Source organism: Vulpes vulpes, chromosome 11 (assembly GCF_048418805.1).
Source record: "Vulpes vulpes isolate BD-2025 chromosome 11, VulVul3, whole genome shotgun sequence".
Lineage (NCBI taxonomy): Eukaryota > Metazoa > Chordata > Mammalia > Carnivora > Canidae > Vulpes > Vulpes vulpes.
This window is the reverse complement of record NC_132790.1, coordinates 85514232-85538204: the sequence shown is the minus strand read 5'-3', so window position 1 is coordinate 85538204 and position 23973 is coordinate 85514232. Positions and strand designations below refer to the sequence as shown.

The window sequence follows — 23973 nt, the reverse complement described above, 5'->3', positions numbered from 1 at the left end:
TAATATCTAAAGGCAGCCAGTGGTGGATTTTGGCCATTATTACTGAACAAGAAGGAAATTAGGTATAATGTTGGGAAAAAGTTTCATGGCTTGCCCAACACAGAAATTGTTGAATTCAGGAATGCAGTCTGTGTGCAGCTTTGGCACATCCTTGCTGTAGCAAAGGGAAAGTTCTTTGCATGATAAAGCCTGCCTTTTCCTGTTCTCCAAATGTTCTGGGGCTTGTGTAAAAGGGTCTTTTTGGAAGTTTACTCAAGTTGGACAATAAAACATGACTGTGTTAAGCGTGGTGGTGCTTTAAAATTCTTTACTTTTCAGAGCTTGAAGTTGCTTCAGTCCAAGAATCATGGAATGGGACAATTTTGACAAAATTCCATGCGATACAAATTCAGAGTATAGTTTTTCTCACTGCTTTTTCTAAAATAAAAACTTCTCCTTAATCCTGCTATCATGGGAAATTCTAAGTCAGAAAACATAGGGTTCCCCCCTATCTATCTATCTATCTATCTATCTATCTATCTATCTATCTATCTATCTATATTTGATTTATTCATGAGAGACAGAGAGAGCGAAAGAGGCAGAGACACAGGCAGAGGATGAAGCAGGCTCCATGCAGGGAGCCTGACGTGGGACTGGATCCAGGGTCTCCAGGATCACACTCTGGGTTAAAGGCAAAGCTAAACCGCTGAGCCACCTGGGCTGCCCCACCTCAATTTATTTTAAATGTAGATCACTTTTAGTATCTCTTGTTTGTTTTTAACCATGTATCAACTTGAATTATTTTAGCCAATTACTAGGAGATTTCTCAAGTATATATAATCTTAATGACTGGTCTTAAATCACACTTTGACTAGGTAATGAGTAATATTTCAACACATTTCTTCAGAATGTGCAGGGTCTCTTTTTTTATTGTTACCATGCCTTGGTTAGAGTCTTTTTTATTACTCTTTTCTAGATCACACTCTTTGCTGTTGCTATTTATAGCTAGTAGATCTTTATAGATATAGATCTTTTCAAGTTCATTATACTCCAGATTTTTTGAGCTTTGTAGCCAACTGATTCATACTTTTACTTCATTCCTTATGTTTGAATTCTGTTAGAAGTTGGTTGATGGAATTACAACTAGCGGTTTTTGTTTTGGTTCTTTCAATACTAACATTTATTAAGTACTTATGGAGTGAACTCCTTTATGTTCTTACTCTCAAAAATTGTTAGAAACCAAGAGATGCCAACGTTTTCAAGTTCAGCAATTTATTTTAAGTAGCTTGTTTTTATCATAAAAACATTGAAAAGTATTCATTTCTTTAAACTTGTAATTTTTCTGAATAAACTATTCTAATTCATAAGTCTCACTAAGTGTTCAGGGTCATCGAGAGTAAGAACTGAATACCATTTTTATACTGAAATTCCTGTCTTACAAAGATGCAAAATGTGTTTTATATATGTTTTGTTTTATGATTTACCAAATTTCACTTCACAAGTTCAATGTATAATGCTCAATCCATCTCTCTCTCTCTCTGTCCCTCTCTCAATACACACACACACACACACACACACACAGTGTCCTTATATAAAATTTTGGCTTTTTAAAAAATAATTGAGGGTAATTAACAGTCAGAAAAGTCAGGAGCAAGATTCACCGTAAGTATGTATGTAGTAAGATCCTCCATAACTGTTTGATGTCAGACTATGGATTTTGCTCTCTTGCAATATAGCTAGTGGTCAAAGCAAAGAAAACATGATCAGTTATAATATTCAGAATTTAGGGGATGCCTGGGTGGCTCAGCGGTTGAATATCTGCCTTTGGCTCAGGGTATGATCCTGGGATCTGGGATCTAGTCCCACATTGGGCTTCTTACACAGGGCCTGCTTCTCCCTCTGCTTCTGTCTCTGCCTCTCTGTCTGTGACTCTCATGAATAAATGAATAAAATCTTTAAAAAGAATTCAAATTTCTCTGAAGATAAACTAGTTATTCATGTGTTTGGAACTCATCCTGATAGTACTATAAAACAGAGATGTTAGTGGTTCCTTATGAAGGAGACACAGTGGAAGATAAAGTGGGTGCCAACACCTATGCCAGCATCATTACAGTAGATAAAATGTTTTACATATCTTTCTTTTTTAAAATTTTGTAAATTTAAATCCAATTTAGGGGATCCCTGGGTGGCGCAGCGGTTTGGCGCCTGCCTTTGGCCCAGGGCGCGATCCTGGAGACCCCGGATCGAATCCCACATCAGGCTCCTGGTGCATGGAGCCTGCTTCTCCCTCTGCCTGTGTCTCTGTCTCTCTGTCTCTCTCTCTCTCTGTGTGTGTGTGTGACTATCATAAATAATAAATAAAAAAAATTTAAAAAAAAATAAATAAATCCAATTTAATTAACATATAGTGTTTTATTAGTATCAGAGGTTGAATTTAGAGGTTCATTCTTTTTTAAAATAAGGTTTATTTATTATTTTAGAAAGAGAATATTCTGGGGGGAGAGAATAGTGAGAGGGAGAATTTCTAGCAGACTCCCTGCTGAGCACGTAGCGGTGTTCCATCTAATGACCCTGAGATTATGACTCTTAGCTAAAACTAAGAGTTGGATGCCTAGTTGACAGAGCCACCCAGGTGGCTCTCACGTATGTTTCTTTTATAGACTCTTTCACTGGCTAGACTTAAAATATAATATTGACAGCACAATAGGAAAAGTTATTTTTTTAAAGATTTATTTATTAATTTTTAGAGAGTGTGAGAGAGCACATGCTGGCAGGAAGGGGCAGAGAGAGAGTCTTAAGCCGACTCTATGCTAAGTGCAGAGCCCAGGACTCAGATCATGACCTAAGTTGAAACTAAAAGAGGCTTAACCAGCTGTGCCACCCAGGCGTCCTGGGAACAGTCATTCTATAGGAGACCAAAGTAATTCAGTCTAGATATTATCCTTAACCATGTGATGGTTTATCTTTAACTGAATGGTAATATTTGAACTTCCCAAAGAAATATATTGTGTGTCTTTCAGGGAAGTTCTGTATGCATATTTTTACCTCAAACTCAGTTTTGGGTAAGGTTTAGGTAGCAAAGACTTTGTTGTGGCCATTAAAGGTCAGGTAAGCCTAGAGTAGAATAAAAGTAGTCTTAGGAACATGAAATTCTTAAGCAGAGATCTTGTGTGAATAGATGACAACCCTTACCCCACCCCCCATACATCTTTACTTGGAGATTTATGGAGCGTCAAGTGCATATTGAACAACCTGCCTTTTTCTGGAAGAAAAATGCTCTTTATTTTATTTTATTATAGTTTTTAAAAATTTTATTTTTATTTGCATTTATTCTATGCAGAATTTACTCCCAGGCCATAAGTTTTTGTTTCTTCAGTTCCTTTTGGGGTATCCTTTTCTTATGTGCAACCTCCTCTTTTTTTTTTTTTTTTAATTTTATTTATTTTTGATGGTCATACAGAGAGAGAGAGAGGCAGAGACATAGGCAGAGGGAGAAGCAGGCTCCATGCACCGGGAGCCCGATGTGGGATTCAATCCCGGGTCTCCAGGATCGCGCCCTGGGCCAAAGGCAGGCGCTAAACTGCTGCGCCACCCAGGGTTCCCGTCAACCTCCTCTTATTTAGGAACAATCTGCTCATTTTTAGTAAGGATCATCTCAATGTGGCAGGGAGAGCTCATGTATGGATTAATCTGACCATGAACCCTTTAAGTTATACACCACATCTTGGGGACTTTGTTCACCTGGATGTGCTCAGTGACCAAAGAATCTACATCTAAACTCTTACGTTCAGCATTACTCTCTGCATTTTTAAACATGTGCAGTAAAAATTCAGCACTCTTCTTGGGCCACTGACTTGTGTCCAGCCCCACTGTTTGGCCTAGACACACCTACCTACAGGTGTGTGTAGCTAAGTGTAGCGATGGAATGGCACACACTGCTTCTGCAAAGTGACATCTTTCAGAAACTTGGTGACTTTTTGGGTATGCATACTCTTGATGGCCTGGGCAGTTTCACGTGTGTTTGTAGAGTGAACACAAGGGTTTGAACTTCTTGATTTGCATGATTTTGTAGGGTTTTCTGAGTCAAGCGAATAGTGAACCATTTTCAGAGGTCACCCCAGGCTGCTTAGGGGAAGAGTAAAAAATACTCTTTGAACCCTTTATGCGTCCCAACATATATGCCATCCTCAATTTACCCCACCCATGTGACTTCACAATTTAGTAACAAGAATCTATCTATAGTTGGTGAGTATTGGATTCTGATTTTTTTATTAGCTATATATATCATTTGACCTTCCTCATTACTTGCTTTCCTTGTCTTATGAATAATAATGGACTAGTATTTCATTTTTCTAATATTCTATAACTTCTAAATAGAATAGATTGACAGGGGGTATCCATGAGAGCATGTCATCTTCAGGTAACAGAAAATCTAACAAAAAGGAGCTTAAATAGGAGCTTTACATTTTTTAAATAGTTTTATCAAATGTAAGGAAGGCTCATCTTACAGGAGGGTAAATGGTTATGCAAGTTTTCAACAGTTAATTAAAGGTAAGAAATATTCTTGCAGGAACAGAAGAGTAATTTTACATTTGAAACTGGTTAGTTATGGTCCTGGTTGGCCCCAAAACATGTGGTATGGAGGAGAGGCAGGTAATTAGGTTTATCCAGGGTATGGACTTCAGATGAATGTGACAGAAGGAGAGACATACCTTGGCAGATAGTTTTGGTGAAGGCAAAGGCAGACAAAGGTGATAGAGGAAAGCTGAGGTTGGGAAGGGGGAAGTGTTGGTCATTGAAATGGAGGCCTTAAAGAGGGCAAGGAGATTTTCCTGGAGAGTGTCCAGAGTGAGTTGGTAGGGGAGGTGGGTAGAGAGTGAGATGTAGCAGTTAGTGATTTGGAGATGTTAGGGTGTGGCAAAGTCAAATTCTGGATGTGTTTGGGTTTGTGTGGCTGAGGGGAGAGGAAACGCTATAGAGGTTTTCAGGTCAAGTAACTCAGAGGTCAGATGGATTGTTTGCTTCAGGCATGTGGGCCCTGCTTCAGCAACAACTCTTAAGTGTTTTTCCTCTCATTTGGATTCTTCACATCTTAGAAAGCAATAACTGATATTCTCTTTGCAAGAAAATTGAAAAAAATTGTACCTCCTTTGCTTATGGTTCTCAGGCCTTTGCCTGTAGCCCAGATAGCTCTTCAGTTCTAGACTCCTGTTTTTACGTACTTTAGTACACATTTAAAAAAAATTTTTTTTTTTTTTTTATTCATAGAGATGCAGAGAGAGAGAGAGAGAGAGGCAGAGACACAGGCAGAGGGAGAAGCAGGCTCCATGTAGAGAGCCTGACGTGGGACTCGTCAGGGGTCTCTGCAGACGGCACCTAAACCACTGCACCACCGGGGCTGCCCTAAAAATTTTTTTTTTTTTGTATTTATTTATGATAGTCACACACACAGAGAGAGAGCACCGGGAGCCTGATGTGGGATTCGATCCCAGGTCTCCAGGATCGCGCCCTGGGCCAAAGGCAGGCGCTAAAGGCGCTAAACCGCTGCGCCACCCAGGGATTCCCTCACATTTTTTTTTTTTAAGATTATTTATTTATTCATGAGAGGCGGAGAGAGAGAGAGACAGAGGCAGAGCCAGAGCCAGAGGGAGAAGCAGGCTCCATGCAGGGAGCCAGACGTGGGACTTGATTCCGGTTCTCCAGGATCATGCCCCTTGGCTGAAGGTGGCGCTGAACTGCTGAGCCACCCCGGCTGCCCTAGTACACATTTCTAAAGCCAGTTTTATTTAGTGTTCCCCAACTCATTCTTTCACTCCTTTAACTAATTTTCCTCTTATATTTGGTTAAAAAAAAAAAAAAGCAGCTGGAGTCACCCCTCTCCTTTACCTACCATATCTAATCAATTGATCACATGCTGTTGATCCTGTCTCATTGAAATTCATTACTATTTTTTCTTCCTCTTTGTCTTCCTGACCATTTCATAATTAACACCTTTACCATCTCTCCTTGAATTACAGCAATAGCCACCACCACCCCTCTGCTCTTCTTGCCTCTTTTCACACCTTACCTTATATATATATTTTTTTTAAATTTATTTATTTATGATAGTCACAGAGAGAGAGAGAGAGAGAGGCAGAGACACAGGCGAGGGAGAAGCAGGCTCCATGCACCAGGAGCCCGACGTGGGATTCGATCCCAGGTCTCCAGGATCGCGCCCTGGGCCAAAGGTAGGCGCCAAACCACTGCGCCACCCAGGGATCCCTACACACCTTGTCTTATAACCAAGCTTTTCTTTTCCCTGAAAACAAAGTAGTCTTTTCAGTGGTTTAAATTCTATTCCTGTTTAGTTTCAGTGGTTTAAGTTCTGTTCCTGGCCCTGACTTTGCTGCTCACCTCTCCAACCCAAGAGGCCAGTGTGCTTCTAGCTGTGCCTCTAGCTGTGCCACGGTGTTTTTGATTCTTAAGGTATGCCAGGGGAGTTTGTCTTTGCCCAGGCAGTAGGCACACCTTTCCTTCCTGCCTGTTGAACCCTTTTAAGATAATGACTGGTGTGATAGTGGCAGAACCTTTCCTAACGTCCTGATAAACTAAAATTACCATCCACCATGTGTTCATTAAGTGGTGCGCAATCTTCCTGAGGTATATTAGGAAAAGTTCAGAATCTGGCTTTTGTGCTTCTTCCTGCTTCCCATATAATTTTACTAACATTAAATGCCATTTATTGAGTATTTCATGATGGGGCCATTTCTAAATTGCTTAGGAGAAAATAATTAATGGTTCTTATAGGCAATTACAGTTTTCTTTATAGAATAATTGTTATTCCTATTTTGTCTTGGCTTTTAAAAATACTAGTATTGTGTTGCAGTTTAGATACTTTGAGTATAGCATAAAGGAAAATACAAAGATTTCCTTAAAGTGCTGTTATATAAATCCTTCTTTATAATTATTGTTATTCATATTCCTTACAGAGTAAGAATGAATCCCCAGACTTTTCGCTTAATTTGGGGGAACACAGGGAAATAGCATTTAAAGTAGTGTAGAGACATGGACTTAAAAGTTGCTTAAAGCTATGGCTGCTCAGTCTTGACACTGTATTAATTATTTAAATTTTTGACACTTTAAAAACAGGTAACCTTGAATGGTTTTTCATAAAGATTTTATTTATTTATTTTGGAGAGAGAGAGAGAGAGAGCAAGAACATGTGTGCACATGTGCGCATGCAAGTGGGGTGGAGGGGCAGAAGGAGAGAGAGAATTTCAAGCCAACTCCACACTGAGTGTGGAGCCCGATGCAGGGCTGGATCCCACAACCCTGAGATTATGACCTGAGCTGAAATCAAGAGTGGGACACTCAACTGATTGAGCCACTCAGGTGCCCTGGATGGTAGTTTTTTAAAGAATAATACAAAAAGATGATTTCATTCATATTTGCATTAAATATAATGAGTTTTGGATTGATTTTGAGCATTTGGTGTTATACTTGTGTATAGGATCTAAGTTTAGATCATCCAGCTATTTTGTGTGGTACTTTGTAGAATGATAATTTAAAAATATTTTATAGTTAACATAAAATAAAATCCACAATCACTTAAGAGAATGATAAATCACCAGTAATCTTGCTATCCTACCATAACTGTATTCATTTCTTTGCACCATCACTATGTGAAGATGCTCTTAGTGAGTTTATATTGTATTATTTTATTTTCTCTTTCATTTAAGAGTACAGTATAGGGAAGTCTGGCTGGCTCAGTTGGTAGACTATGCGACTCTTTATCTCAAGGTTGTGAGTTCAAGCCCCACATTGGGCATAGAAACAACCGAAAACAAATTAATATATAAAAAGTTTTAAAATAGATCACATCATAAGTCATTTTCCTCCTGTATACAGTATAGGCTTGATGATAGATTAAAAGTAAGAAACTTAAATGTCTAAGTAGATGCTGACGTGGCTCCATTCTCATTATGATTAGTTAGATTCTAAAGCAGATTTTTGGTTGAGTTTGACATAGGAGAGAAATGCATAGGTTTTATAGCTTGCTGGGGAGGAGTTTTTTCCAACTTAGAGAAGCAAAGGAACAAGGTCTAAGTACTTGGGAAATTGGAGCAAGATGGAACTAGAGATTTTAAGTAGAAAGAATGATCCTTTTTCTGTGAAGTTGAAGGAAATCAAATGTGTGTTCAGATAAAAATTTTTTTGGCCTGAGAATTTACTGCAAGTGCTTTTAGTAATTCTCTATAATCCCTATTACTTTAATCTTTACTATATAATAATAATCCATCCGTATTTAGAATAAATAATTTTCTTTTAGCTTACAAAAATTTTTTTTAAAAGATTTTATTTATTTATTCATGAGAGACACAGAGAGAGGCAGAGACACAGGCAGAAGGAGGAGAAGCAGGCTCCATGCAGGAGCCTGATGTGGGACTCGATCCCAAAACTCTGGATCATGTCCTGAGCCAAAGGCAGACGCTCAACCACGGAGCCACCCAGGCATCCCGCTTAAAAATTTTTTTAAAGGAAAAATTCAAACATACATGAAAGTAGAAAGAATGGTGTAATCAACTTCCATGAACCCATCATTTACCTTCAATAGTTATTCTGATAGCTTTTTAATAATTTTTCCTTTTGATTAGCTTTTTAATGATTTAACAAATCTAACCCTTTAATCTGTGTTTATTTTTATTTTAAAAAAGATTTTGTTTATTTTGAGAGAAAGAGAGTGCATGCAAACGGGGAGGGCAGAGGGAGAGAGAGAATCTCAGGCCGACCCCACACTGAGTACAGAGCCTCATTATGGGACTGATCTCACAACCCAACACCATAAACTGAGCTGAAATCAAGAATCAGACACTTAACTGACTGAGCCACCCAGACACCCCAATCTGTGTTTATTTTGCAAGAGTTAGATAAATGATTACTGTTTATGAAAGTGAATTATTATTTCCCACATTATGAAATATAGCGGCACCTGGGTGCCTTAGTCAGTTAAACATCTGCCCTCAGTTCAAGTTGTGATCCCAAGGTCCTGGGTATGAGTCCCATGTTGGGCTCCCTGCTCAGTGGGGAGCCTGCATCTCTTCCCTCTGCCCCTCCCCTCTGCTCATACTCTCTCTAAATAAATAAAGTCTTAAAAAAACATTATGAAGCGTGTAGTCTACTAACCTGTAGTTTTATTTAAGTCAGTATAACATAATTTTAATAGCTTTTAAACTCAAATAACTCTAACACAAATATTTTAATAATTTAAAAAATTGAGTTTTACTTAAAATTTTATATTTCTATTTAAATATGTTCCTGTATCTTTAGATAGAATGGATATTCTTGGATATTACCTTCCTTTTCAAAATGAAGATAATGTCTCTTCTAATAAGTCAATTTTTATTGATAAGTTTATTTTAAAGACAAACCTAAATATTCACATATGATTCATTTATTCGGTAAACAGTAATACTCAGTTTACTATTTACTAGTATACTAATACCACATTTGAATAAATGAATATAAAAATATTTGACCACAAAGTATTTAATTGTCAGTCTGTTTTTAATACTGTGTTTAGTTCTACTTCCACACTCACTTTTTAACTTATTAATTTATTGATGTATGGTTGATACACAGTGTTTCCGGTGTACAGCATAGTAATTGGACAACTCTATGCATTATGCTGTGCCCGCTACAAGTATACCTATGATTTGTCACCATACAACACTGTTACAGTACCATTGGTTATATTCCCTATGCTGCATCTTTCATCTTGGTGACTTATTCATTCTGTAACTGAAGCCTGTTGTACCTTCACCCATTTCACCTTCCCCCTATCCCCCTTAGCAACCATCAGTTATCTGTATGTATGGGTTTTTTTTTTCCTGCTTTGTTCATTTCTTTTGTTTTTAGATTTCACATATAAGTGAAATCATGTGGAATTTGTCTTTCTCTCTGACTTATTTCACTTAGCATAATATCCTCTAATGTTGCAAATAACAAGATCTTATCCTTTGCTATGGCTGAGTAATATTCCATTATATATTTATAACACATCTTCTTAATCCATTCATCAATGGACAGACACTTGGGTTGCTCAGATATCTGGCTGTTATAAATAATGCTAAAATAAATATGGAGATGTATACATCTTTTCAAACTGGTTTCCTTGATATTCTTTGGGTAAATAACTCAGTAGTGGAACTATTGGATCATATAGTATTTTAATTTTTTAAAAAAATTTTCAAGGAATCTTCATACTGTTTTCTCCAGTGGCTACACCAATTTATATTCCCACCAACAGTGCACAAGGATTCCCTTTTTTCCACATCCTCATCAGCACGTTGTATTTCTTGTTGTTTTGATTCTAGCCATTCTAACAAGTGTGAGGTAAAGTTTCATGGTGGCTTTGATTTGCATTTTCCTGATGATTAGTGATGTTGAGCATCTTTTCATATGTTTGTTGACCATCTGAATGTCTTCTTTGGAAAAATGTTCAGATTCTCTCCCCATTTTTAAATTGGATTGTTTGAGTTTGGGGGCTATTGAGTTGATCTTGGATATTAACTCCTTATTAGATCCATCATTTGTGGATATCTTTTCCCATTCAGTAGATTGCCTTTTTGTTAGGTTGGTGGTTTCCTTTATTGTGAAAAATAGTTTACAGTTAGTTTGATGTAGTCCCAGTAGTTTATTTTTGCTTTGTTTCCCTTGCTGGAGGAAACATTTCTAGGAAAATGTTGCTATGGCCAGTGTTAAAGAAGTTGCTGCCTATTTGGGAGTAATTTGAATTTTATGGTTTCAAGTCTCACATTTAGGTCTTTTTTTTTTTTTTTTTAAAGATTTTATTTATTTATTCATGATAGTCACAGAGAGAGAGAGAGAGAGAGGCAGAGACACAGGCAGAGGGAGAAGCAGGCTCCATGCAGGGAGCTCGACGTGGGATTCGATCCCGGGTCTCCAGGATCGCGCCCTGGGCCAAAGGCAGGCGCTAAACCGCTGTGCCACCCAGGGATCCCACATTTAGGTCTTTAATCCATTTTGATTTATTTTTGTTTATGGCATAAGAATGTGGTCTAATTTCATTCTTTTCTCCAGCATCACTTATTGAAGAGATTGTCTTTTTTTCCCATTGGTATATATTCTTGGCGGCCCCCCCCCCCCCTTTTTTAGATTAATTGACTAGGCAAGTGTGAGTTTATCTCTGGGTTGTCTATTCTGTTCCATTGATGGATGTCTTTGTTTTTAAGCCAGTACCATACTGTTTTGATTACTACAGCTTTGTAGTATATCTTGAAATCTGAGATTGTGATGCCTCCAGCTTCATTCTTTCTCAAGGTTGCTTTGGCTATTTGGAGTCTTTTGTGATTCCGTATAGACTTTAGGGTTATTTGTTCTAGTTGTGTACTACACATTTTAAAATTTAGACATAATTGGGTTATGTCATTTTAAAAACTATATAAATGACTGAGTAAAATTTTCTGGGACATTTCATATATGTCTTGCATCACTCTGGACCTGTGTCTTTAGGAAGAAATGAAAACCTGTGATGTGTAAGATAATTATAAATATGGATAGAATATCTTTAGGTGGCTCTTATAATGACCAGTTCATACATCATTCAGAAGTACAAAGAGATTTTAGAGACATTTTATCCATCACTTCCTTTCTAGTTATACAGAAGAGTAAGACAAGACCCTAAATAAATGCAGTCAGTGAAGGTGAGTATACGATAGTAGTTTTTGTACTTAAGGTCTTAGTTTCTGTAGACCTACTTACACCATTGAGACCTATTGCATTTAAAAAAAAAAAAAACTTACTTATTTATTCATGAGAGACAGAGAGAGAGAGGCAGAGACACAGGTAGAGGGAGAAGCAGGCTCCATGCAGGGAGCCTGACGTGGGACTTGATCCCAGGTCTCCAGGATCAGGACCTGGGCTAAAGGCAGCCCTAAATCGCTGAGCCACCCGGGCTGCCCCCTATTGCATTTTTTAGCTGGTTTACTTACTAAGTGAAAAATAGGTTAAAATAACAGTTTGGTGAATTATATACTGATTACTTACAGCCTGATGATTCTGTAAACAAAAATTTTTCCTAGAGTTGGTGTGCTTCTTCTCCCAGTATATGTTTGTTTTTCAAAATAGAAGTGTTTTGGTGGTGTAGTATTCATAAATCTGTATTTGTTTTTGTCTCCCTCATTACAGGTTCATGTCAGGGCTGGCCTTTTTCATGGTACTGAACTCCTCTGTAAAACCATCGTAAGCTCAGAGATATCAGGGAAAAATGATCACATTTGGAATGAACCACTGGAATTTGATATAAATACTTGTGACCTGCCACGAATGGCTCGATTATGTTTTGCTGTTTATGCAGTTTTGGATAAAGTGAAAACAAAAAAGTCAACTAAAAATATTAATCCCTGTAAATATCAGACCATCCGGAAATCTGGGAAAGTGGTAATTATACGCTACAATGGAATAATTTTAAAACTCTTTGAAATAACTGAGTAACATAAGTTCAATAATAGCATAAAACTTTGTCTCTGTGAAGTGATTTTAAAGACAATAAATCTCCATTTTATGTCTTGTTCATTTATTTCTCTTTTGGCAAACTTGTTTTAGCAAATGTCTGTACATGTTCCAGTGTAAATAAAATACTTTTTAGAAGATAGAGATAAAAAAAGAATGAAAAGATTAAAAAAATTATATGTTCATAGTCCCTTAACTGAAATTCTATGTGCCACAGATGTTTGAACATTCAGAATTTTGTGAATTTTAGAAGATCATACAACATACTTCACACCTGAGGGACCTGGGGTACAAATCTGTAATTAAACACATCAGTATCTAGTGTTGAAATATATGAATATTCACACTAAATGAGACAAATGCAGAATATCAGTTAACTTTATGGCATTTCCGGCCATGTTTTGCTGTCAAATGAATTATGAACAAACTTTTAGTTTTAATTTCTTAGATTTCAAAATTGTAGGAAAGGGATGGTGTATCTGTTCTCATATTCTCATCTTTCATTTTATATTTTTAGTCAAATTTTTTCGTTTTCTTTTAAGTTTGTGAAAAATTGGTTTGGAGGGATGGGGACATGAATTACATATATATATATTTTAAAAGCTGGTTACTGTATTTATGTACATGAATATGTATCCTTTATTCATTAATGTAAGAATTAAGAAAGCTTTTCCTCTGCTTATTATCATACAGTTTTTTAAAAATAAAGTTTAGGGTGTAAAAGTCACAGAAGAGGTATTTTCTTAGTGTTTTTTCTTACACTGATAATTTTACGCAAAGCATTTGACTTTTCTTTTCTTTTCTTTTCTTTTTGCATTCAACTATTTTATAGGATTTTTTGATATACCATGACCAAGTTATTTGGTCTAGGTGTCTATATAAATTGGTCTAAGTATCTATGCTTCCTTCTAAGAAATAGAAATAAATTCTACAATACCTGCAGACATTGCCTTCTCCTACATTAAAGTTAACTAAGGCTTTAAGCTCTTAAAAGAGACACGCTGATGTTATATCTCACATATTTTCTTGAATCATTAAAAATTTTTCATCATTTGTGGTATTAAGCAATAAATAATGTTTTTTTGGATACACTATTTCATCACGAATTGGCTTTCAAAGTTTTCTTGAACCATTGTAAAGATTTTGGACATTTTTCCATGTACATCTTGTTTTATTTTGGGTGATCTTTTGGAAGTCATCTGAACTCTAGAAATTTCTAGATTTAAATTTTGAAACAAAGGGGTATGTACATGTTTACATGGTAAAGTTCTTTTTCAGCATATTTATGCAGTGGTATCTTTTTCAACAGCATTATCCTGTGGCATGGGTAAATACGATGGTTTTTGACTTTAAAGGACAGTTGAGATCTGGAGACATAATACTGCACAGCTGGTCTTCATTTCCTGGTAAGACTTATATCCTAATCCTTAAAGAGTAACTATTGGCATGTGGACTAGTAATGTTTCTTTATGACTCACTATTTGTTTAGTAAAGAAACCATCATTTTGTATCTTTATTACTTATTTTAAAATGGTTTCCCGCAGATTATTTTAATATATTTAAAAAGTGATTTGTATCTGAGTATATTTGTTATCTTGATGAATGTGTTCTTGCTTTAAATGTTTTATTTTTTATAGATTTTGGAGAAATTCTCCTAAGAGAATTTTATAGATTTTGGAGAATTCTCCTGAGAAAATAATGTCTTGTTTATAACAACCTTTGTTACTCCTAGTTGTACTAAATGTCTACACTAGTAGAAGGAACATTCACTAATATGGAAGAATTAGTAAAAACATAGTAAATGTTTCATTGGATTTAACCTGAAATTTGAGCTAAGAGGAGCACCTTCTATATGATAATATTTCTGTAATATTATTCAAAGCACCCAAACAAGGTAGATAGTTTTATTTCCCTTTTACGTATGAGAAAAGTGAACCTTAGAGATAAGTTAGTCAGTCTTACGTAATTGGTTCAAAACTAAGATTTGTACAAAAGACTGCTTGATTCTTTCCATTATTTCATACTAGTTTTCCCAGATGTTGGAAATTTTTAGTGTAAACTTTGTATATAATAGTGGTTTTCTTTTTTTTCCTGCCTTCATAGTTTGTTAATATAGTTAATAAAATAGTGAACTTCTTGCATTTAAATTTATTTTGTGACAAACACTTGAAATATATTCATTTATTAGTAGTTGACATCTGAGAAATTGGTTTTGGAAAATTCTTCACAAACATATTTAAAACTCATGTTCTAATATTTTATGTATGTATACTTCATTTTCTACCTTTCTTCCATATACCTGCAGTAGTTTTTACCAATCATGTTTTTCCCAATATAGGAGAGTAGTGTACATTTATATATACATTCTTAAAGAAATTATGAGCTTTATAGTTGCATGCATTTCAGCAGTTACACTTTTTTGAAAATCTTAATTTAGACTCACACATGTTCTCCAGAATCACCAAGCAACTTGACTGGTATTTTTAGCAAAATTGACAATTTGGGGCAGTATTAACTTGGCATACCATGAGCCTGACTCATCTCTAACAAGATGTAATATGAAAAATAATAAAAGAACACATTTGCTCTGTATGTATCAGCTGTAGAATTGTCACTTTATCCCAGTAGAAGTGAAGCTGAAACAAAGGAACTACAAATAATCTATTGTAGATTCCTCATTAAGTGGTATGTAATTATATTACTGGTTGCTTTTGTATCTTTCCAGATTTCTTCATGTATACACTAGGAAATACAAATGTAGATTTCTATTTTTCTTCCTATTTTTAAACAAAATAGCAAAAATGCATTTTGCCCTTTTAACCTTATGTATCTATATTGAGTGCTGCTGCTGTTCTTAATGTGGTCTTATCTTTTAATAATTTAAGCAGTGTTACAATGAATAATAACCTTGCTTATATGCAGGTATATGTCTAACATAAATTCCTAGAGGTGGGTTTATTGAGTTAAAGAATAAATACATTTGTTATTGTACACCTGAAACTGATATAACACTATGTTAACTAACTGGAATTAAAAACTTAAAAAAATTAAAAGCTTGGAATTTTAAAATAAAAAAAAAAGAAATACATTTGTAATTTTGATAATCACAAATTTCCCTCCAGTTGAGGTTTTACCAATTTGTACTCTCTATTTATAATATATTAGAATACATTTTGTAATCACTTTTAAGCAAGGTTACCTCTCTGTGTTTGGGGCTGATAAGAATTCTAAAATGTTACATTTTACTTTAGATAGATGGCATATGATAGGATAAAGGAGTATAATGCTACCAGATATCATAGTATAGAATTTAATTTTGCTGAGATATCTGCTTTAGGGGTGTATAAATGAGAATTTCTTCCTGCTAGGTGACAATAGAATCTGTGAAATTAGGGAGTATTAAAGAAGTGGAGCAAAGAATTGATTATGGAACTGAAATTTGCAAATACTTTTGTAAAGATTTTCTACCAGATGGCCTGGGTGGCTCAGATGGTTAGGTATCTGCCTTCAGCTCAGGTCATGATCTCCAGGTCCTGGGATAGAGCCCCTCCAGTGTAGGGCTCTCTGCTCAGCAGGGAGTCTGCTTCTCCTCCCTGTTTCTCAAATGAATAAATAAAATCATTTTTTAAAAAAGACTTTTTTTTTTTTTTTTTTTTTAGCATTGGTAAGTAATTTGAGTATGCATAATATCTGGACATTAGGCCTGGACACAATGGATTTTTATCTTTTATTCCTTAGGAGAGAACAAATGTACTAAAAATCAGTATATGGAAAGAGATAATAGTTTGGCGAGGAGAGTCTTTAGGCTGCACTGCTAATTCTGTTCTCTTGAGTTTACAGTCTCTTTAACAGTTAATTTATCTGTGAAGTGAAAAAGTTTTATGAGAACATTGAAATCTAAAATTCTCATGCACAATTCTGTGAATAGACCATGTTTAGGTGGGGGAGCAGAGGAAGGAATGCCTTAAAGAAATAAGCAGTTTATTTGGTTAAAGGAGTACCACTTGAATGGAGTGTTCAGAAACTACCAGAGAGCTCTTTAACTATATCAACAGTTATAGGATAATTGAAGAAGATAAACAACATTAGATTTGTCCAAAAAATATCACTGATGACTCTCAAGATATCTGTTTGAGTGCTGTGATGACCATCGAAAGTAATAAATTCATATATGTTGTTAAGTAATAAAAATTCTGTGGGTCACCTGATTTTGATGGGGAGCAATTCCAATTAAGTTTTTTTTTAAATTTCATGATTGAGAATAATTATCAAATTTTAAGAAGGAGGTGGGGTAGGTATTAATTTTTGCAAACTTTCTTATTTTAGAGGTGTATGTAAACTCACATTCAACTCTTGTGTCAAGTATTAACAGTAAATAAGAGGCTTACTGATAACAATTGTCTGCCAAATCCCTTAGGTGACATACTTTTTTTTTTTTTTTTTAATTTATTTATTTGAGGGAGACAGTAGTATGAGAGAGAGAGAGAGCGAGCAAGCAAGCGTGCACCCGCACTACACATACACACACATAGGCACACACAAGCAGCAAGGAGGGGCAGAGTGAGAAGCAAACTCCCTGCTGAGCAAGAAGCCCTATATAGGGCTCTATTCCAGGACCCTGGGATCTTGACCTGATCCAAAGCCTTAACATACTGAGCACCTTAGGTGACATACTTTTAAATTTTTTTCTATTAAGGATTTATTTTAGTTTAGTTTCAAAAATATTTTTTAATAAAAAATTATTTGCACATTTTAGATGAACTTGAAGAAATGTTGAATCCAATGGGAACTGTTCAAACAAATCCATATACTGAAAATGCAACAGCTTTGCATATCAAATTCCCAGAGAATAAAAAACAACCTTATTATTATCCTCCCTTTGATAAGGTAAGCAAATTATTTAAAGGGCCACTATGCATGAAAATCATCGAATCATTCTTGGCTCTGCATGTTTATAGTTTAATCTTTACATGTTTGTTTCTCTTTCAAATGTCACATACATTGGCAGCTTGATTCAGTGGAAAGAGCATGGAGCCAACTAACTCATATTTAGTCTTGGCTTTATCACTGACCAGGTGAGACATAATATCTCTGGAGATCAGGTTTCTCATTTATAAAATGAGGAAATCATAATTGTTCTCTGAGGTTCTTTTTTTTAAAAAATATTTTATTTATTCTTGAGAGACACAGAGAGAGGCAAAGAGATAGGCAGAGGGAGAAGCAGGCTCCATACAAGGAGCCAAATGTGGGAATTGATCCAGGTACTCCAGGATCACACCCTGGGCTGAAGGCAGGCGCTAAACTGCTGAGCCACCCAGGTGTCCCTCTGAGGTTCTTTTCAATTTATAATGGCTATAAATGCATGTCTGAGCATGTCAAATGTACATTCAAGCTTGCCCAGCATGTTCAGGGATTAATGACGTAGCCACTGCTGTGGTATTCAAAGAACAGATGATTTATGTTGAATGTTACTATTAATAAGATTTCTTAAGGTACTGTTATTTATGTAGAATCTATAGCAAGGACTTACATTTCTAAACACATTTCCTTACAAACTTCTTATCTTGAGTATCAGAAGGTTATGGGGGAGGGTTGAAAATGGGGCTATATGCTCATTTACATTCTGGGAGCTAGGCTGTCATATGTTCTATCTTCAGGCTTGGCATCTTTGTTTCAGATATGATTGATGCTGATTTTTATGAGAAAATCTTGGAGCAAATTCTCAATAACAAGTCTTTTATTTCTTTAATCTATGTGAGAATAATCTTCCTTTAAAAATTGATATTATAAAAAATTGATATACTAATTAATATTCAAATTGATCCACTTTTAAGCTTAATTGTATTTTAAAATTCAGCACTTACAGACCTGTATAGTATAGATTTTTAAAATAGTGTGTAATTTAAGTTTGTTACCTAATGTTTCTTCTTTACTCTTATTTTAATTGAGTTTTATCCACATAAAAAATAACTTTTCACTTCAAATTCTTCTGAAATGACTTTCTGATCAGTAATATATAGCCAAATTAAATTTATGGTTAGTAGTAGAAATCCCAAATATGCCAAGAACCATATTGTATATTGTAGTAGAATAAGGTACATTTTGACTCATCCATTGCATTCATGCTATGGCTTTATTCCTTAGAATAGCAATTTAACCAGAAGGCATAGCTGCTTATGATACACTTTATACTCCAAGCTATGACTGTTTTTGTGTTCATTTATAGTATGTATTCAACAGTTATAGTTTCTTTTGGATCAAATGGGGTGCTTTTTGAAGCATTTTTATAAATAGAATATCCTATGCAAATACAAGAGTTTTCGTCTAATATTTCAAGGGAAATCCAGCTTCTTTAAAATGTCTTATTTCAGCATTGCCTAAGTCACTAAACTTTCCTTTTGCCTTTGTAATTTCTTAGAGTCCATCTTTGAACATAAACTTGAGTTGGAGGGTTTTGTCTTTAAATATGTATAAATATATTTGTACTTATTGGGGTTTTTGAAATTGTATAATTTACATGTGATTATTTTAAAAAATCAAATAATACATATAAAAAAGGTGAAAGTTCCCATATTCTTTTTATTTAATGTAATTATTTTTGTTGTGAGCACTTGTATACATTTTGCTTTTCAAGTCAATTTTATGGTTATTGATTAATTTTAAGAACTATAATCTCATTTTGTCATAACAACCGTATGAAATAGGATAAGAGTTATCACTACACTTTACATATGAGGATATGGTCAAATTATTCATTTAGGATTATAGAAGCCAGTAAATGGATATAAATCTTCAGATTCTTTAACACTGATTTTTCCATATTTTCAAGAATCAGAGCCCCTCTTGAAATTAATGAATTCAAAAGATATTTTTAGGCTGTCTTTGATACTCTACTTTTGTTAATTCAGTAAAAAAACATTTACAAAAGACAAAAACTTAATTATTTAGTAACTCTTACATGCCTTTGCATTTTCTTTATCAGAAAATATTTACCTGTATTTAAAATTCTTTCACATACCAAAAAAATTCTTTCACATACATATTCAAGTCTTTGCATTTTTTTAATCTACGGAAAATGCTGATGCACCCTATACACCCTAGGAGGCATGGTCCCTTATAATACCATTGACTCAAGAGTTTGAAGATTGGGAATCCCCCAGTTGAGACCATTTTGCATTTAGAGTTCATGTTTACATTATAAAGCATGCCAGACCTCATGTTGTTTCTTGTAGTCTAAGTACAATTGTAATCATTTACAATTAAAATTTTACAAATACAAGCACCAAAATTTAATTTAAAAAGTTTTTTTTAACAGATAATCGAGAAGGCAGCTGAGATTGCAAGCAGTGACAGCGCTAATGTATCAGTAAGTATCAAGGTTTTAAAATGATCCTTTCTTATTATAACGTGGTTCTTACTACTTACTTGCATCTCATTTATGCTAATGACTTACAGATGACCATACTCTTATGCAAGAATAGTTTGAGAGTTTATGTGAATATGTACATACAAATGTTTTGTTGAATGGCAGGTGTTTATAGGTGGTCTATGTTCAGTGGTAAACCCTTTTCTGATATAAACACAGGTTCAGCAGCTAGTCTTTTTTTTTTTTTTTAATTTGATTAATTTATATTTTAAAGTAGGCTTCACGTCCAACTTGGCCCTTAAACTCACGAACTGTAAGATCAAGAGTTGCATGTACTACTTACGGAGCCACCCAGGTGCCCCCATCAGCAGTCTTTAAGAGATGCTATGACACTTCATAGATTAACTGTACTATCTTTGTGAATGTTATTCAGTTGAATGAAGAGCCTGTAATTTTTCACACATAATAGGAGATATAATCAGGCCAGGATCTACAGCTCTGGGGAACAAGGTTTTTTCCATTTTGGTGGTCTGTTATGTTAACATATAGTTTCTGTCTCATGGTTTAATTTAGTGCTTCAGCTTCTCATATTATTATGGTCCAGCCAGTGGGAATAGGTAAAAGGAAAAGCAGGAGTAGAGGCCACACCTATTCTTTTTGAGGATATCATTAATATAACTCATTGCTGCTCACATCTTATTTGCCAGGACTTACTCACATGGCCATACTTAACCACAAGTGAGGCTTGCGAAAGGTAGTCTTTAGTTTGCCAGGCAGGTACTTGGCTAAGAAAAAGAGATTCTAGTTAATAAAGGAAGAGCACAAAGAATACTGAGGGACAAACAGCAGTCTCTGCCATATATGCTATGCCCATTGTTTCTACCCAAAGACTACAAAATAGTTTACTTTGTTTAGTTTACAATATACGTAGATTTCTACCACCTATACTTTTTAGCTTAATTTTTTGACTCTTAAATAGTTTACGACTTTGCTGAGTCTAATCTGATATTCCTTTTTCATGTTACCTGTTTACAGTTTTTAATGTGTCTTCAGTATAAAGCCATTCTACATAAAATGGCAATTATATAGAGGCTAGGAGGCAAAATGGAGATAATATATGTTTTTGTCATTTACATAGAATCAAAGCAGTATTTTATGATGGCTAGTTGGAGAAATGTCTGGCCCAGGGTATCTTCTGCTTTGCCCTTGGAATTCTCAAAAATATCCATAGTCCTGCAGTGCACGTCATCTACTACTATAAATACTTTGAGTACTTCTCTTCAGAGAAACAAAAGAAGTTTATTACAAGTATACACTTAACAGTTTGTTAATTATAGGCACACCTTGGAGATAGTGTAAGTTTTGTTCCAGACCACTGCAATAAAGAGAGTATCATGATGATAAAGTTAGTTGTGAATTTTTTGGTTTTCCAGTGCGTATAAAAGATTTACAGTATACTGTTGTCTGTCAAATGTGCAATAGCGTTATGCCTAAAAAACAAGTACCTTAAAGTAAAAACACTATTTTGTTTAAAAGAAAAATGCTAACCATTATCTGATCTTTCAGCAGTTGTAATCTTTTTGCTGGTGGAAGTTCTTGCCTTGATGTTGATGGCTTCTGACAGATCAGGGTTGGGTTGCTGAAGGTTGTTGGGGTGGCAATGGCAGTTCTTAAAATAGTACAATAAAGTGTGCTGTATTAGTTGACTCTTCATCCTTTTATGAATGATTTCTGTGCAGCAGCAATCTGTTTGGTAGCATTTTACCCACAGTAGAATTTCTTTCAACTTTCAAAATTAGAGTAACCGGCAGCCCGGGTGGCTCAGCGGTTTAGCGCCACCTTCAGGCCAGGGTGTGATCCTGGAGACCCAGGATCGAGTTCCACCTCAGGCTCCCTGCGTGAAAGCCTGCTTCTGCTTCTCTCTGTGTCTCTGCCTCTCTCTCTGTCTCTCCTGAACAAATAAATAAAATCTAAAAAAAAAAAAGAAAAATTAGAGTCAGTCCTCTCAAACCCTGCTGCTGCTTTATCAACTAACTTTATGTAATATTCTAAATCCTTTGTTGTCATTTTTAACAGTCTTCACAGCATCTTCATTACTCGTACGTTCCATCCCAAGAAACCACTTTCTTTGTTCATCCATAAGAAGCAAATCCTCATCTGTTCAAGGTTTATCATGAGATTTCAACAATTCAGTCGTATCTTCAGGCTTCACTACAAATCCTAGTTATTTTGCTATTTTCACCATACCTGCAGTTATTTCCTCCACTGAAGTCAACCACTCAAAGTCATCTGTGAGGGTTGGAATCCTCCTCTCCTTCCAAGCTACTTGTTAATGTTTATAGTTCATGATTCATGGACTTCTTCCATGAATCATGAATGTTCTTAATGGCATCTAGAATGGTGAATCTTTTTCAGAAGGTTTTCAGTTTACTTTGCCCAGATCCATCAGAAGAATCATTCTCAATGGCACCTTTGACCTTATCAGATATATTTCGTAAATAATGAGATTTGAAAGTCAAAATTATTCATTTCATCCACGGGCTGCAGAATGGATGTTTTGTTATCAGGCATGAAAATCTCATCATTCTCATTGTACATCTCCATCAGAGCTCTTGAGTGATCAGGTGCATTGTCAGCACTAATGTTTTGAAAAGTCTTTTTTTCTAACCAGTGGGTCTTAACAGTGAACATAAAATATTCAGTAAACCCCAGATGTGCTGTCATCAGGCCTTGTTGTTCCATTTATAGAGCATAGGCATAATAGATTTAGTACAATTCTTAAGGGCCCTAGGATTTTGGAATGGTTATTGAGCACTGGCTTCAACTTAAAGTCACCAGCTGTGTTAGCCCCTAAAAAGAGAATTAGTCTGTCCTTCAAAGCTTTGAAGCCAGACATTGACTTCTGCTCTCTAGCTGTGAAACACTTAGATGACATTCTCTTCTAATATAAAGCTGTTTCATCTACATTGAAAAGCTGTTGTTAAGTATAGCTGCCTTCATTAATGATCTTTGTTAGATCTACTGGACAACCTCCTGCAGCTTCTACATCAACACTTGCTTCTCTTAGCACTTTTATGTTACAGAGTTAGGTTTTTTCCTTAAACCTCTTAAACCAATCTCTGTAGCTTCAAACTGTTCTTCTGCAGCATCCTCACTTCTCTAAGGCTTCATAGAATTTAAGAGTTAGGGCCTTGTTTGCATTCAGCTTTGGCTTAAGGGAGTAGTATGACTGATCTTTTATCCAGACCACAAACACTTCTCTATATCAGCAATAAGTTTGTTTTGCTTTCCTGTCATTAATGTTTTCACTGGAGTAACACTTTTAATTTCCTTTAAGAACTTTTCCTCTTGGGATGCCTGGATGGCTCAATAGTTGAACGTCTGCCTTCAGCTCAGGTCCTGATCCCAGGATCCAACATCTGGGAGCCTGCTTCTTCTCCCTCTGCCTGTGTCTTTGCCTCTTTCTCTTTGTGTCTCTCATGAATAAATAAATAAATAAAATATTTTTTAAAAAAAGAACTTTTCCTCTGCATTTACCACTTGGCTAAGTTTTTGGTGCAAGAGGCCTAGCTTTTGCCTTGTCTTGGCTCTTGACATGCCTTCTTAGGTTGTATCATTTCCAGCTTTTGATTTAAAGTGTAAGACATGCAACTCTTCCATTTACTCTAACACTTAGAAGCCATTGTAGGATTATTAATTGGCTTACTATCAATATTATTGTGTCTTAGAGAACAAAGAAGCCCTAGGAGAGGGATAGATGGAAATAGCTGGTTGGTGGAGCAGTCAGGATGAATATAACATTTATTGATTACATTTGCCATCTTCTATGATATGGTTAATAGCATCTACAAGGAATTAACAGCAGTAACAGCAAAGATCACTGAATACATACCACTGTGACAAATATAGTAATAATGAGAAAGTTTGAAATACTGAGAGAATTATGAAAAAGAGACACAGAGACACTTAGTGAGCAAATGCTGTTGGAAGAATAGTGCTGGTAGACTTGCTTGATGCAGGGTTGCCATAATCCTTCAATTTGTAAAATATAGCAAACAAAACAAGTATAACAAAACAAGCCTATATTAAAACAGATACAGTTTAGTTTTCAGAGATAA

General features: G+C 35.5%; 1 protein-coding gene across 4 annotated transcripts in view; it reads left to right on the top strand.

The window, feature by feature from the left end:
• The window catches only part of PIK3CB (phosphatidylinositol-4,5-bisphosphate 3-kinase catalytic subunit beta), a 203152-nt gene that overhangs the window by 112620 nt on the left and 66559 nt on the right, over nucleotides 1–23973 (top strand). For all 4 annotated transcript variants that reach the window (XM_072726958.1, XM_072726956.1, XM_072726957.1 and 1 more), the window contains 4 exons: nucleotides 12166–12417; nucleotides 13799–13895; nucleotides 17246–17376; nucleotides 19805–19855. In XM_072726958.1, coding sequence (XP_072583059.1) covers nucleotides 12166–12417; nucleotides 13799–13895; nucleotides 17246–17376; nucleotides 19805–19855 — 531 coding nt within the window. The remainder of the gene's footprint in view (nucleotides 1–12165; nucleotides 12418–13798; nucleotides 13896–17245; nucleotides 17377–19804; nucleotides 19856–23973) is intronic.